At 42.7% G+C, this 16,023-nt stretch overlaps 1 protein-coding gene across 1 annotated transcript in view; it reads left to right on the top strand.

The window, feature by feature from the left end:
• Window positions 1–16,023, top strand: part of CAMK4 (calcium/calmodulin dependent protein kinase IV) — a 184,687-nt gene that overhangs the window by 147,982 nt on the left and 20,682 nt on the right. Inside the window, exons 7-8 of the mRNA XM_054986096.1 lie at window positions 6,275–6,365; window positions 8,389–8,463. Coding sequence (XP_054842071.1) covers window positions 6,275–6,365; window positions 8,389–8,463 — 166 coding nt within the window. The remainder of the gene's footprint in view (window positions 1–6,274; window positions 6,366–8,388; window positions 8,464–16,023) is intronic.

The following is a 16,023-nucleotide window of genomic DNA, read 5'->3' on the forward strand; positions in this document are numbered from 1 at the left end:
GGTCTGCGATGGTCAGCACTGTCCACCTTGACTGCTTTCAGATCAGAGAGATACCTTCTGAATCAACTGCTACCTCATCCTTCTAAATGCTGGAAATGCTGGAGATTGAATTAGGGGCCTTCTGCATGCAATGTAGATATCCTACCATTGAGCCATGGTTCAACCCAGAACATAACCTATCTCACATGGTTGTTCTTAGGATAAAAGCAGGAAATCGTTTTGTAGAAAAGAAATTATAGCACTTGTAAGATGCTCTTTTCAAAATTACATGAACATATGCTGCTGATTCAAACCATCCATCTATTCTAGTATTATTTTCTTTGAATGGCAGCAGTTTTCTAAGACGTCAGACAGGAACTGTGCAAGTAGTTTATATGCCACCTTTCTTACCTTTAAAGTGGTTTTGGAATTTTAAAAAATCAATAACATAATAAATATAAAAAAACACAATATCACTTTCCAAAACTATAAATCACAATCTCAAATACCACAGGCTAAAAACAGCAAATTAAAGACCAGCTGTCTTAATAGCCAAATGTGAGCTGTTCCACAGACTGTTGGGAGTAGAGATAGGCATGAACCAGAAAAAACAAACAATGCAGTTCGTGGTTCGTCATGTTTCAGGAACCACGAACTTTCACAAACCTGCCCTGGTTCACGAACCAGTTTGTTTTGGTTCGTGAAAACATCGCTTCTGGGCCAGCAAATCACCACTTCCAGGCCAGCAGAAGGTCACTTCCGGGGAAACAGAAGGTCTGCAGTAAGCCCATCCCCCATTGCCTAGGAAACTGATTGATTGGCACCAGGCTGTCTGCAGTGACAAACCAAAAAATGAACCAAATGAACCGCCCTAAAGTTCATGGTGGTTTGTCAAAAATGGGCTCTGACGAACCACTGGTTCGCGAACCACAAACCAGCCTGGTTCGTGACAAACTTCAGTTCGTATTTCGGTTCGTGCCCATCTCTAGTTGGGAGAGAGTGGTTTCTCAAACAGCAGCCCTATGTGCTACATGGCAACAACAGTTGAAACTGAAGGGTTCAGAGAGGTTATATTTGGATATACATGGCAACAACAGTTGAAACTGAAGGGTTCAGAAAGGTTATATTTGGATGAAGAAAAAAGTCTTAAAATCCCACTGAACATTGTTACCTGTATATTCAGGAAGATATGTGTACACTAGACATTCATTTGCGTGAATGAGACTTATCTGTGTGAATGAGGGATAAAAGGAACAAACCATATTGGATTTCATGGGCTGGAGGAGAAATGGAGAAAGTTCAGGTAAAGTCAGAAACGGGGGTACAGCTGCAGGCTCAAGGTAGGGGTTGTGACCAGGAGAAGATGTAATAGTGGAAAGTTTTCCACATAAGGAGAGCAGGAAGGTTATGGGTTACTGAAGAGGAAATTAATACAACATCTTAGCCAATTGTAGATTTCCCGGTTCACTACTAGTCTGAGAAGTCAATTTAAGGCATAAACTTGGGAATTATGGAATGAAAAAAGGTTTATTTAGCCTTTGATGCAGTCAGTTAGATACTAAATGCATACTGGGAAACACCAGCACCTGTGTGTATACCTTTCAATCAACATGTAACAAATTGTTTACAGTACAAATGATCTCATATATTTCTATACAAAAGTCAAATCAGAACTACATGATCTTCAGAGAATGATCGATTGACAGATGATAGTTTACATTTAGGAATGTGAGCAGTCAAGCTGGCACCTACAAACCCATGATAAAACTGAAGAGGCAGGCATTCAAGGATAGAGCTGAAGGAGGTACAAACAGGAACATTAGCTCTGGGAGTTATGACATTCTTTGGAACTCCCCTTCTCAAGGCTGAGAATAGTGTGTGAGATTTATGGGCAGAAATTGAACAACTGAAAGTGAACAATCTGGTTCAATGAAATAGTCTGCCAATTGGGTATTTCCAAAATTTCCCTAACAGTTACACATGAGAGGAATGTCAGCTTTGGGAATTAAATTCATTGTTATGGCCTGGTATCACCATGAATCTGTTTGTGAGGCAAGGCTAAAACAGAGTATGGTGCTAGAAAGCACCGTAAAGGGATTGAAATGCTCAGAATAATATTCTCAGTGCCTTGTTGAGTAATTACCACCTCTGAATTTTTCATTGAGCCAGGTTTCCCCCTCCCTGGCCTGGCCAGTCTAGCCATTATTTCATAGTTAAAATTAGATTTAAAGTGTTCTGGGCATGCCTATTCTCCTACCTAATTCACCAGCTTTGTCCTACAATTTACCTTTGGAATAAATCCTAGACAAGGGCTTGCCAGACCTTCTTGAGCTTAGCAAAATGGATGGACTGATTGCAGGTCAGAGGGGGTAGAGACAGTGAACACACATACAATCTGTATACAGTATACACTGTTTTTCCCTTATGCATGCATTGAGTAATTCTCATTAGACATGGGCATGACCTGAATTACAATTTCAAAAAAACCCGATTTTGGCGTTTGCGCCATCGTGACTCAGCCAATTGGTTCCGTCCATGGCAACCGATCCAGCGGTCAGGGGTTTGCTTGTTCGGGACTTGATCGGATGTATCGGTTTCTGTTCAGAATTGCAGACACTCTTGCGCCAGTAATTTATTCCCGGGGCAACGGAGCCAGGGTAATGAGCTGTGTTTGCTCTCCTTCTGTCGCCCTCGAAACACGAATGGAAGCCCAGCTTTCCTTGATTAGCAGGCTTCCTTCCAACCACGGAGCAGCAACCCAGGGGAGGGAGGGGGAAGGGGGTGTTCTGAAGTCATGGGCACAAAGGAAAGACAAAAGGCAGCGCGGGAGGCTGAGAGGCCGCCCGCACTGTTTGTCTTTCCCCAGGACAAGGGGCGCGCGGGCAAGCCAGCTGCCCCTTGTCCTGGGGAAAGGCAAAAGGCAGCACGGGAGGCTGGGAGGCCGCCTGCACCGTTCGCCTTTCCCCAGGACAAGGGGCGCGCGGGCAAGCTGGCCGCCCCTTGTCTTGCGGGGCAGGTGAACGGCGCAAGCAGCCGCCAAGCCACTCGTTCTGCTGCCCGCTCCTCAGCACACTGGGACAGCCGGCTTGCTGCGTGGGCGGGGGGGGCAACCCAGGAGTGCGCGCGTGCGCACGTGTGCGCAAGAGCCTGACTACGGTTGCCCTGGGTGCTGGCAACCGTAGATCCAGCCCTGGGAATGTCCCCTCCCTGAGGGGAGGCGGCTTATTGCCAGGTTAAAAACTTTCCCCCCCTCTACTCTAAGTGTGTGTGTGTGTGTGTGTGTGTGTGTGTGTGTGTGTGTGTGTGTGAATGTCCCCTCCTTCCCTGAAGGGAGGTGGCTCATCGCCGCCTCCCCCTGCCCGCCGGGCCTGGCAGCCGCTTCCATCAACCACCATTCCTATATCGCTGGAAACAGCGGGGCGCCCTCCCGCTTTGGCCTTCCGGATTCTGGATCGGAAATGGGACTTGATCAGTTAGAATCGGTGGCCTGGGTTCGGCAGCTGCCCAGATCCACGAATGGCTTGATCGGTAATTTTTTTTGGATCGTGCCCACCTCTAATTCGCATGTTATACTCAATGCATGTGTACCTGAATGTGTGATTTAAACCCCACATTTATCCCATTTATCCCAGTACTGGTACCTGTTTCATTTATAAGATGAAATCTTTCTTACAAACAGATGTACATGCAGGTTGCCCACATGTTCTTTTTAACATATGAACAGGCTACATATACCAACAGAATGGAGGTTGACTGGTCATGGCAGCAGCATTTCCAAGTCCTTTTAGAATACCTTGTGTAGTTCTTTGAATTCTTACCAACTTTCCTCTGCTGGAGCAAATGAGATATGGCAGTTCTGTGTATTTAAGCACAACCTATCCCTGTCACATAGAAAGAGAGGGTGAAACAGTTTTAAAAATAGAAGGGCAGAGGACTGAGAAATGCAGAATTCTATCCTTCTCCCACTCCTCAGACATGACTTACCTCTTTGTAAGTATCTGGCGAAGGGAGCTTTGACTCTCGACAGCTTATACTTTGGAAATTTAGTTGGTCTTTAAGATGCTGGTGGACCTGGATCTTGCTCTTCAAATGCAGACCTGAAACTATGAAGTAGTAGGATTACAGGGGACCAGGTTTTATGGCTGTAGAGCCTCTTATAGTAAAGAAAAAGCAATTTCCCCCCAGTTTTGTTTACATTAAAAAATATCTCCTTGTAATTCATATTTCAATCTGCCACCGACTTCACTTTTATACAGTATGAAATCAGGAATGTTTAGCTTTATCTTTATACATAAATACTGTTCTGTTTTTTGAAGCTACTATCTAGACCAGTGAATGCCGGTTTGCCTGCTTGCCTGCTGGTGGCCAGGTTTCAGACTGCCCAGCAATTGCCTGCCACTGGCAGGCACCCCAAGCACAAGTGCGTCATGCACACTCCCAATAGATGTGATGATGTCACTTCCAGAAGTGATGTCATTGCAACAGCTGTGGGAGTGTTCCCATGCTTTGCTTGGGACCAAGTGCAGGAGCATTCCTGTGGCTGGTGTGGCTGGAAGTGACATCATCACATCAGTTCCGGGAGCGTGTGCAAGGATGATGCTGGTGAGTACCAGCCACCCCCTCTCTCTGGGAGGGTATAGGGATCTGGCATCCCTAGGTTTATGGCATTTTGTACTCCTTGTTTTATTTACAGTAGTTGAATTAATGAAGGACTCACAGTATGAAGTATTTTTCCTTATTAACTGATGGTGTGCCCTATTGAAGATCTATGGCTTATTATCAAAAATAAATATGGTTAATCATAACACTACTTGTACTCAAAGATCTTTTGCTGTTATAAGAAAAATGTTTTTATATATGGAAATTTTTGTTTAAAGTCCTTTTTTTTAACAATACAGCTTCCCCCAGTGTCATTATGGCTGCAACTCCTGAGACAGAGAACCAAGAACCTGTGAGAAGAAAACGGGTGTGAATAATCACCTTCCATCTGACTGAGGGCAAAGGAGCCCAAGGCTTACTCCATCCCCCTTCCTAACCCCATTAAATCACAAATTATCCTTTTTATTGCAAGCATCTATTCACATGTAATTGGATTTGTCACTGTAGACTGAGTAAACAATGCTTGTAAATTATCTGTTGCTTCTCAAATGAGGGATCCCTAATTGTATTTTTGCCTAGAATACTCGAGTCTAGGGATGTCTATCAATAGCAATATTTTAGTTCTACTGTGCATTATGGAAACATAGATTTATGATTTTTAATCTGTCCCATAGATGGTAGAATCCAAAGATAATCAAACATGCCATAGAATTCATGTTGTACTGCAGATGGTCCCAGCAGAAGAGGTGGAATGGAAAGGATAAACACAGCACATTATTAGGATTTCTTTTTTTCTCAGAGGTTTATTTTTAAAGGACTATATACTTGTTCTTCTAAAACAAAATGAAACAAAATAAAACTAAACAGTAAACCTTTACAACAGTTCAGAAAAATTTGATTAGTAATGTCTGTCTGTTGCTATCTGTTCATCCTTTCTTTGATAGCATTTCAACTTGATATAGGCACAAAAACTCCTGAAAGTCACCACTGTATTTTAAAGGAGAACAAGTAATGTTCCTCTTATATATTTTCTTTCTTATGAATTTTAGAGTTGTTCTTGTCTTGTTTGGTTGAGCTTTCAGTTTGTGTTCAAATTCTTTTTTCAAATGTTGAGTTCATCTGATATTAAGATATGGAATTGTAGTCAATAAACTGAAAGCTGTATGAAAAAAATATATTTGAGTGTCATAAATGTAATCGTTAGGAGGAGGAAGTGGTTCTGCGAAGGCTGAGTAGTGGCATCCCGACTCATCTGGACCACCCAGAAGTGAGAAATGGGCAGGCCACACAAGACGATTGGCCACCACTGTCAAAGGGGAACACAGCATTGAGGCGTCAGCCAAACTGGCAGGGGGCAGAGCATAGAGGGCTCCAGCAGGTGTGAGTAGCACCCAAGTTCAGACCTGGCTGCCATCTGGCTCTCCCCAGGGCATGCAGGATAACAGTAAGAAACCCTGTCCATAAAGAATGGAAAGCACTTATCTGATACCAGCTGAGATGGGAGCACTGCAGTCATTTGCCTAACTTGAAATTGAAGACACAAACTTTTACAGAGTCAAGGTCTGTCTAGCTGGACTGGGTAGGTGCAGGGTCACAGGGAGGCATATTCCACCCCCTAGCTATAGAAGTGAATCCTGGGACATAGAAATGTTGACAATAATTTTAAAATTTGCATATATTTGCTTCTTTCTTTCAGTACCTACATGCCAATGGAATTGTTCACCGTGATTTGAAACCAGAAAATCTACTATATGCAACACCAGCTCCAGATGCACCTTTAAAAATAGGTAAAGCATATTTTCTTTAGTGACTTTAGTTTTCTTTCTGTTTGCACTTGCACCATTAGTCCCATTACAAAAGGTGAGTGAATGCCACCACCATATTCATTTGCTTGGCTTGAAAACCATCTTTGTCCCTGAGCGTTCCAATCTAATGATTTAAAAACCTACCAGTATTTTTCTGATTATTTGAGAACAGGTAAAATGCATTCCCTTTCACCTCCCAGTGGCTCTTTCCCTTTTTCAAAGCCAGAAAACCATTAACTTTTGGGAAAGAGAAATAAGTGGTGATGGAGAGGGCTCACTAGACACATCCGGACCTCTGGAAATGATGCTGCTGAGCATGCATGGAAATGTTATTTTCTGGTGGGGGGGAGGGATGAGATTTTTAATTTTTGGATTGAATTAAGAGGCATCACAAACTACAACCCCCATCCTTCCTGGACATTATTTTTGGGCAAGGAGGGCTACCTAGTGGTGGGGACAAACCTCATTTCAGGCCAGAGCTGGATTTGAAGGGAGTTGAACCTAATTCAGAATTGAATAACACTTTGAATAGAGGGTTCATACTACAAGAACCCCTTCAAATGTCATTACCGTCACTAACTCATTTATTAATTTCTTTTCCATTATACACAGAGCATTCTGCAGTGTTGCAGTGAATAAGGCAACCCCTTATTTCCAGGTTTTTCAATACACAAGAGAATTATTTGGAATTTGGACCATCTTGATTTCTATCACTCTACTATTATCTCTGTCCCACACATTCTGTGAAAATGCCTCTGGTGGTCCGTATGTTCTTTATCTATGCTGTTGAGTACTGTGTTTTAGAAATAGTTGATGGATAGATACATTATATTACACCAACGGCTGGTCATATCACAGACAATTATATATAAAAATAATAATCTGTATAGCTTAAATTTTTACGTAAACATTCCTCAGCAAGAATGGACTAATGCATGATGAAAAAAAATAGGACATAAAACCATTGTAATGCACTGGAGTGATATTGATTTGATTTATAGTTCATTCCAAAGGCATTCATTTCACTATTAACATTTGAAAGAAAACAGCAGGATTAGGCACTTAAGAATATAGAAATATCCCAGTTATTGGTAGCAGTTGTGGGAGTAGTATGCACTTGGTAGGAGAGAATAATAATACTGTGACCCAGTGGTTCCAGTGTGTGCACACACCTGTGTGTGCTCAGAGGATGACACGTTCTAGTCCATAATGACTAGTCCAGTGTAAACATTTAATGAGACATAGCAGTTCCTTTTAGAGAAGAGAATGGGAAGCACTTGTGCTGCAGTCCACTTTCAATCTTCCACTTCATTCAGATGCTGGATCATTTCATCTGCTGCAAAATTAGATTTAAGGTGCATCTAAAGAAGTAGGGCATAGTCTTTGACAGCCTATGCTTCAGTCGATTTGTCTATAGAAGTGGCATAAGACCTTTGTGTGTGCTTGTGCTGCAGCAGACAAGTCCACTGGCATATATAAGGTACAATAAAGCTTTTTTCTTCCTTGCTGTTCTCAGCCATTGTCTCCTTCTTCATTTCTGCTTCATCCCATCTTATTTTCACTCTAATCTCTTCTCCAGATTCCCTTTAACAACCACATCTGCCTGATTCACATTTGTAAAACATGGTCCTGTTGTGTTCAAGAGCACTCAGTTTATGTACCAGCACATGTTCTCATGCTAAGAAGTACTTTTAATATTCTTTTGTTTCCTTGAACACACTGTTCCTCTTACAGTACACTGAGTAACAGTTGATCTCAGATTCCTGCTGCTTTCCATTCTTTTGTCTTTGGCATGGCAACATGAAGCTAGAGCTAATACATAGCTTTGCATATTTAGAACGGGATATATTAATTCACCCGAAAGGATTAGTTCTGTAGCCTGTTTTTGATTAATAATATAATTTTCCAAAATATAAAATGGTGTAATATATTTAATTTCTGCAATATGTCATAAGAAGAAAAAAAGTCAATAAAATAATAACAGTTTCTGACTTGTGTGTTACAGCTGACTTTGGACTTTCCAAGATTGTTGCAGATCAAGTAACAATGAAAACAGTCTGTGGAACTCCAGGATACTGTGGTATGTTCTTTATTATTTATATGTTAGATGTCTGTTTATTTATATTTAGTTACTCACAATGCAGTCTTAAATGTTGTTACACCCTTTTAAGCCCATTGTCTATTGAAATAGAAGGGTCAAAATTCTCTGGAAAAGTCAATAATGCTAGGAAAAGCGGAAGGCCGTAGGAAAAAAGGAAGACCTAAAACGAGATGGCTTGACTCAATCAAAAAAGCCACGTCCTCCAGTTTGCAGGATCTGATCAAGTCTGTTAAAGATAGGACATTTTGGAGGTCTTTCATTCATAGGGTCACCATAGGTCAGAGAATTACATTATTAGTATTTAACAATTTTTCATTTTAGCAATTATATAGATGGAAGAGGAAAATCATAACTCTCATAATATATTGAAGGCTCTGCTCCCAGTGCTTCGATTCTCTGTCGTAGTTAATATGGTCACTGCCTGATGAATAATGTGCTGCAAAAGCAGCAGCAAGGAGATAGCTAGAAACCACAGGGAGAAAGTGTGTATAAAGCACAGCTGACACTCACTTTATAACAAAATAATAATATTTAATACATTATAAATACCACAAACGCATATGCATACTTGTACATAAACACACACAGAGAGAACAGTTTCCAGGTAACAACCCATTTTAAACAATTCTTCTTTCAGCTATTGTTGACCATCTTATTACTTGCACACCAAACTATCATCATATGTGATAAAGTAAATTTGAGAAAAGGAATCTTCTAAGAATCAGCCAGTTAGCTGTGTCTTAGAGTTATCAACTGTAATCTAGTTGGATAGCTGCAGGAAGATGAGATACAACATGTAATAACCTGAGATATGCCAATAAAGGCTTTGTTGTTGTTGTTGTTGTAATGTTTTGCATATAATTCGTTTGAGTGTTTTATTTCTGCTGATGTGAGATTTTTATTACATTTGTTACTGTAAGTTTAAATACAGGCCTCTGAGAAAAGAAGCTGGGGGTTGGATAGATGAAAGAAGTTGGCTGTTTTGGACAGTGGCTGTACCCTAGGGGGCAGAATGAACTGCAGTTTTAGAAAGTTGAGTAAAAGTATTCATTCTAACCAAATCAGGCAAACTGTGTGGAGCCTGAAATGTCTATGTGCATCTTAACGAAAATATTTAACTTATATACTAATAGCGAAGTGGCCCTGATCTGTGGATACTTAAATCTGGAGACGAAAGCCATGAACAGACAAGACATATTATTATTTTTGCAGCTGTGAGCAAAGTCATATTTCTGTTAATGGTAGGTATATGAGATTTCAACATTGTAATAAAATCCCTACGAGTGCTTTGAATTTTATAACCCATCATACATTCCACTTCAGCTGTAACTTGTATCTAGAAATGTTCAGTATTAGGGCAAGGCCACCATATGTGCAATTCTGAATTAGTCTAGTCACAAGACAACATATTAAAACATAAGGCAGGAAGGAGGAATAATTTGGGGTATACCAAAACAAAAAAAGTCTTTACCTACTGGCAGAAAAGAGCCAGTAGCACCTATAAGACTAACAAAATTTGTGTTAGTGTATGACCTTTTGTGAGTCACAGCAAGTGAGCTGTGACTCATGAAAGCTCGTACCCTACCACAAATTTTGTTAGTCTTATGGGTGCTACTGGATTCTTGCTCTTTTCTATTGCTACTGACAGACTAACATGGCTACCCATCTTGATCTGGCAGAAAAGAGAGATGGGGGGGGCAGACAAATATCCCAGGAGAGACTTCCCTAATTTTGGCTCCATGGCCAAGAATTCCCTTGGAGTAACGAATTCCAAATAATCAAGAATTTTCAAAAAAGTGTATTTGCTGCTTACCTCATTAGATTGATGAGCATACTATTATGCCATCAGTTTGGAAGAGGCTGTATGCTCAGTATTTATTCTCTCCAGATAGTCAGTGCTGTCAATAGCTTAAAATATTGGATCACTTGACCAGAAAGTCAAATATAAAGTTAGCAGCTTTTAAATTGCAGTCACACAGACAATTGCAGACAATGAATTGAAAACCTTTTGGGAAGGCAGCAATATATAGATCACACAAACAAAAAAGGTATACGCCTGAGTAAAGTAGAGAACACCTGAAATTCTGTGAGTGTAGAAATAAAAGAAGTGTTGACAGGGATCCGGGCCCTCCTGAGGTAAAAGTTTAAGGTAATATAAGGGGGAGCTAAACTAAAAGTCCGAAGGCAAAAATTTGAGGTTTAAAAATTAAGCATACCATTATAGGTTACGTGACAGATGAATAGAAATAAATCTTTTGTTTTAATGAACCGCTAGATTCATGCTTTTAATTACCTCAGATTTCAGTGAAAGAAATTACTGAAAATCATATTGAGCAACAAAAATAATGCCCAGGCAAAGATAGTATTCCAAATGAAAAACTGAAAGTGATGAGTTAGTTGTTTATGAATAATTAAGTTCTAGAAATTGCTATGTGTTACCTTGGGCTGACAAAACTGTCAAACACAGAAGGAAAATAATAATTATAAATTGTTTGTACAATGCATAACAGGCCCTGACTAACCCAATTTTGTCAGAGCTTGGAAGCAGGGTCAGCCATGGTTAGTCAGCCATGGTTAGTACTTGGATGGGAGTGGGGTTGCTATGCAGAGTAAAGCAATGGCAAAATACCTCTGCTCATCTCTTGCTCAAAAAACGCATGGTTTTGAAGTCACCATGAGTCAGTTGTGACTTGACAGTAGACATGGGCACAAACACAAAAAAACTCGAACATGGTGTTCGTTGTTCATTGCCATCCACGAACAACGAACAGTGAACATTGATGAACATGACCTGTTCATGAACATGTTCGTGGGGGCCAGCAGGCTCTCCTCCAGCCATCAAGATCCCTACCACACCACTCCCAGAAACCCTACCTGAGCAGGCAGCAGGAAATGTACCAATAATAAATAACACCTTGGCCCCAGAGCCTGGCAGCAGCCCTGGAACCTGAAGGGGTAGATCCCTACCGCACCACTCCCAGAAACCTTACCTGAGCAGGCAGCAGGAAAGGTACCAGTAATAAATAATAGCTTGTCCCAGAGCCTGGCAGCAGCCATGGAACTTGAAGAGGAAGATCCCTATCCTACAACACACAAAGAAAATTGAAGCTCCAATGCACTCTCCCTGTCTCTCTCTCAAAATGCCAACAGCAACTGTCTCTCCCTCACTGTCTGCAAAACCAGAGCTGGGAGCCCCCCTTTGCTTCCTTGCTTCCTTGTAACAAATTTGGAGCGCCACACTTGAAAGGAAGACCTGCCTATCAAGCTAAATTGGGCTTAGATTGGGGTTTCCAGGGCAACAGCAGGAGTTCAGACAGAGTTCAGGCAGTCCCTGTCTCCAGTTGCCAAGGGAATTGATTGCAGGTGCCAGATTGTCTGGCTTGACAAACAGCAACGAACAGCAAGGAAGGAGGCTTGCAACGACCACCTGTTCGTTTAGAATGGGGCCTCACGAACAGCTTGTTCGTGAACAGCTGATTGGGCTGTTCGTGGCTTTTATTAATTCATATTACTGTTCGTGCCCATCTCTTCTTGACAGTACAATTATTATTATTGATGTATAACAGAAAAACTGACATCTCCAATGAAGTACTGAACAAATGTGCAGAGAATACAAACTTACTTCTTGTAAGCTGCTTCCATGTGGAGGATTTGCTCTGGCTTGGCATACAAACTAGGTAATGTAAGGAGTAGATTTTTTGAAACTAGAGTGGATTTTTTGAAATCATTCATACAACATTATCTTCTAATCATCCACATTCCAGGTTTTTCCCGATTTTCCTCCAGTATTTCCCAAATGTGGTTTGATATTTTTGGCAAAATCATAGTCCTAGCTCATTGCCATGCCATCTGGATGGGAACGTACATCTTTTTGAAAGTCCTGTCCACATATGTGCTATTTTCCTTTCCACATTTCCCCCTAAGCCACCATTTCTATCTCCTCCCACCCATGCTACTAGAGAGCTTTTTTCAGACTTCTTTTAAAATGGTAATTTCTATATTGCTTATTATTATAATGCTACAGTTATATAGCAATTACCATCTTTAAAGTCACATAAAATCCTTTGGTGGTTTGGGGAAACAGTGGCCACAGGTGGCTGAGGCAAGGAAAGTGCATGGAAAATGGCCATGTTAACACTCAATTGTAATTGAAAATGGCTCTGCATTCGCAATAGTAATGACAGCTACACACAGAAATCATAATTGTTTGGATGCAGTCATGCCCAAAAGGACATTGAAAAATATAAACCTTTACATCACAGAAGGAAAAAAAGATTTTATCAGGACACTTTATTTTTTTTAAGTCATGTATCTTAACTTATTTCAAAAGTCCTGTTTCTGTCTAAAATAAATCTTTCTGAATGGTTGTAATCTAGATCCAGTTGTTTCTGTTTGTTTCTCTCCACCCAAACTTGAGAGTCAAGCTGAGTTACCCAATGTAGTGTCCATGGTGCCCTGGCTCCTGCTGACACTTTTCCTGGAGCCCACCAAGTGAATTTAGAAAGTGAGCATGGCCAGATGGGGTTTTTGAGCAACAGGGCTTCTGATTGGCCATTAGAGATCTGATTGGCTGTGCATATCTTTAAAATCATTGCTTTGGCAGCAGCTGCCACCATAGCATAAGGATCTTAATTGTGTGACTGAAGGTGAGCTGTGTCTATGCAAAAAAAAAAAAAGATTTTTAAATCTGTGTTTGTTTCTTCTACTTAATTCAAACTTAGAGGGATCTCGAAAGAAACCCTTCAATAAAAGTTGAGAGAGTTCAAGTCTTTGGACAGCGTGATCCCACTTTGTATTTCTGTATTAATAAAATAAGTAACTTCAAACTTCTATCTTATTTTTAATTCATAAAGTACAGTATATATAAAACGATAATGAAAGTACATAAAATAATAATTAGTGTGAAACAGTTCAGGCCTGCTGAGCCTAAGCAGATTGGGGGTCTTACAGTCTCTGACTTTGATCAAGCCAATCTCTTGAAGTCTAATAGAGCTGCAGCTCTGCTCTGTCTTGGTGTGTTAGCCGTTCTCTTTCACCAAGGGTTCCTGAGATATTTATAAGCAAGTTGGAGTCCTCTTGATGTAAGTTACCTCTGCTACTCCAGGCCCTCCAATCATTTTAGGAAGATTGCTCCTTTTTTTTCTTATATGCAATAACTCAAATCTTTAGTCCCCTAGCGGACTCAGGGTTATATTTTCATTTTAAAAGGCATTCTCCCATTGGTCCAGGAGTGGGTCAGTCAGACTCGTGGGAAGTAGCTCCTCCTCTGGTGCAGGGTCGGATTGGCTTTGCAATTCCAGGTAGGAGGGGCTCTTCCCTGGACCTCCAGTTTTTTCCGGCCCTGCTCTTGCAGGGTTGTGTTTTGGCTTGCTCGTATAGAGCACAGCAATTTCAAAAAAAAAAAAAGAAGAAGAAGAAGAAGAAGAAGAAGACGACGACGGAGGGGACGGAGGGGCAAGGGAAAAGGGAAGGGAATCTCCCTCCTAACTTGCGCTCTCCCCCCCCCCCCGGATCGAGCCGCAGGGAGCGGCTAGAAAAAGGCGCCAAAAGCGGCGCGTGAAAAAAAGCCGCGGGCGCACGGACGCTGCAGGAGGCCGGGGAAACTGCAAACGGCCGCGGCGACGGTGTTGGCCAGCGCGTCCAGCAGCGTTTTTTGCTGGCTCGGCCCGGAAAGCAACCTTGGGTCTCCAGGTGCACGGGCGGCGGCGCTGACAGAGGCACTCCCAGGACTTCGGCAAAGGTAGGGAGCTACGTGCCTGGCGGGGGCCGGAGCGGAATAAGGCGAAACCAGCGTGGCTTTAGCCCCTGGAGCCTGCCTAGAGAAGGTGAAACGGGGGTGCTAGGTGGTCCCTTTTCCCCCTGTTTTTTCCTTTGGGGTTTTTTTCGCTTTTCTCTAATGGCTAGCCCCCCCCTCCTTCCCCCGTGCCCTTGATTGATCTCCCTCTCATCAGCCGCCATTTTGTGTTCTCCCCTAGGCGGGAAGATTTTGGCGGGAATGGCCACCAAGGCAGGGCAGAGCGAAGAGGGGACAGCAGAGGGACCCTTAAGCAGCTTGGAGTCTCCTAGCTCACCCTTTTCCCCTCAATCAGAGCAAGGTCCCAGTGGAATGAACCAGGAGAGCAATATGGATCTGAAAGACCAGGAGACGAAAGCAAGTATGCTAACCTGGATGAGGGGTGAAATGAGAAAGGAACTCAGAGCAGTAGTGCAGGAGTTCAGGGCTCAGCACGTCTCAGAGTCATCTAAAGGGAGCCAGAGGCACCTTTCCCACAAGGGCAAGAGACATGCGAAGCCCGCTTCCCTTCACAGGTCCAAGAGGAGGAGGAAGGAGAAGGAATGGACAGAGGAATCATCCAGCCAGTCTGGAGACATTGATTCAGGCTCTGAAGCATCGGGTCTAGAAACAAACTCCGAAGAAGAACTATCAGAGGAAGAGGAAGACCCTATGACCTCTACACAGCTCAGGCTGTTCCCACAGGATCTATACTCTAGATTATTGCCAAAGGTCCTGAGGACGCTGGAAATCACCCAGAAGGAAGTGGGGAAAGAGGATACGGACCAATCCTACCCACAGGGCAGTGAAAAGGTTCTCCCCAAAGTAGGACAGCCGCAGACGGGGGTGCCATTGCCAGCTATGTTTCACAGCATCCTTAAGGCAGAATGGGATAACCCAGCTAAACCAAAGGCCTTACAGTCAGTGTTCAATAAATTCTATAGACTGGGACCAGATGCAACAAGAAAGATCAAGTTACCTGCAGTGGACGACCCGATCTCCAGCCTGGCCACCACATCAGTACTACCTATGGATGCAGAGGGCATGCCTAAAGATCCATCCGATAAAAAGATTGAGCAGGCACTACGCAGGAACTTCGAGGCGTCTGCAGCATCATTGAGAGCCTCCGCCACGGGTTCACTGTTTGCCAGAGCAGCGTTCACTTGGGCGTCAGAACTAGCGGATGCAGGCAAGGAGATACCACGGAAATTCAGGAATGTGGTCAAGAAATTAGCCCTGTCCACGGCCTTCATGGCAGATTCCTCAATGGACTCTTTCCAGATGACCTCGAGGGCCATGGGCTTCAACGTGACAGCAAGACGCAACACGTGGCTCAGGAACTGGGACGTGGACCCACCGGCACGCAACAAAGTGGCGGCGATACCCTTCTCAGGGACAAAGTTGTTTGGAGAGGCACTGGATAAATTTCTAGTGGAAGACACTGAGAAGAAAAAGGTCCTGCCCTCCAAGAAACGCGATTTCAAGGGCAAGAGCAAGCAGGCTTTTCGAGACCCCAAGCGTTCCTTTCGATCCAGTGGTGACAGAACATTCAAAGGCCGGTGGCAAACAAAACCAAGGAGTGACAACAAACACTTCGGTTTCAGAAGACAGAGCCAACAGTCAAAGGGCCAGAAGAAAGGAAATCAGGCATGACTATCTGGAGGGGACAGAGTCCATCCCAATTGGGGGAAGATTGCAACACTTTGCAGTTCAATGGACAAGATCAATATCAGACAAGTGGGTACTGGAAACAGTATCCAAGGGAT

This window comes from Eublepharis macularius, chromosome 8 (assembly GCF_028583425.1).
Source record: "Eublepharis macularius isolate TG4126 chromosome 8, MPM_Emac_v1.0, whole genome shotgun sequence".
In the NCBI taxonomy this organism is placed as follows: Eukaryota; Metazoa; Chordata; class Lepidosauria; order Squamata; family Eublepharidae; genus Eublepharis; species Eublepharis macularius.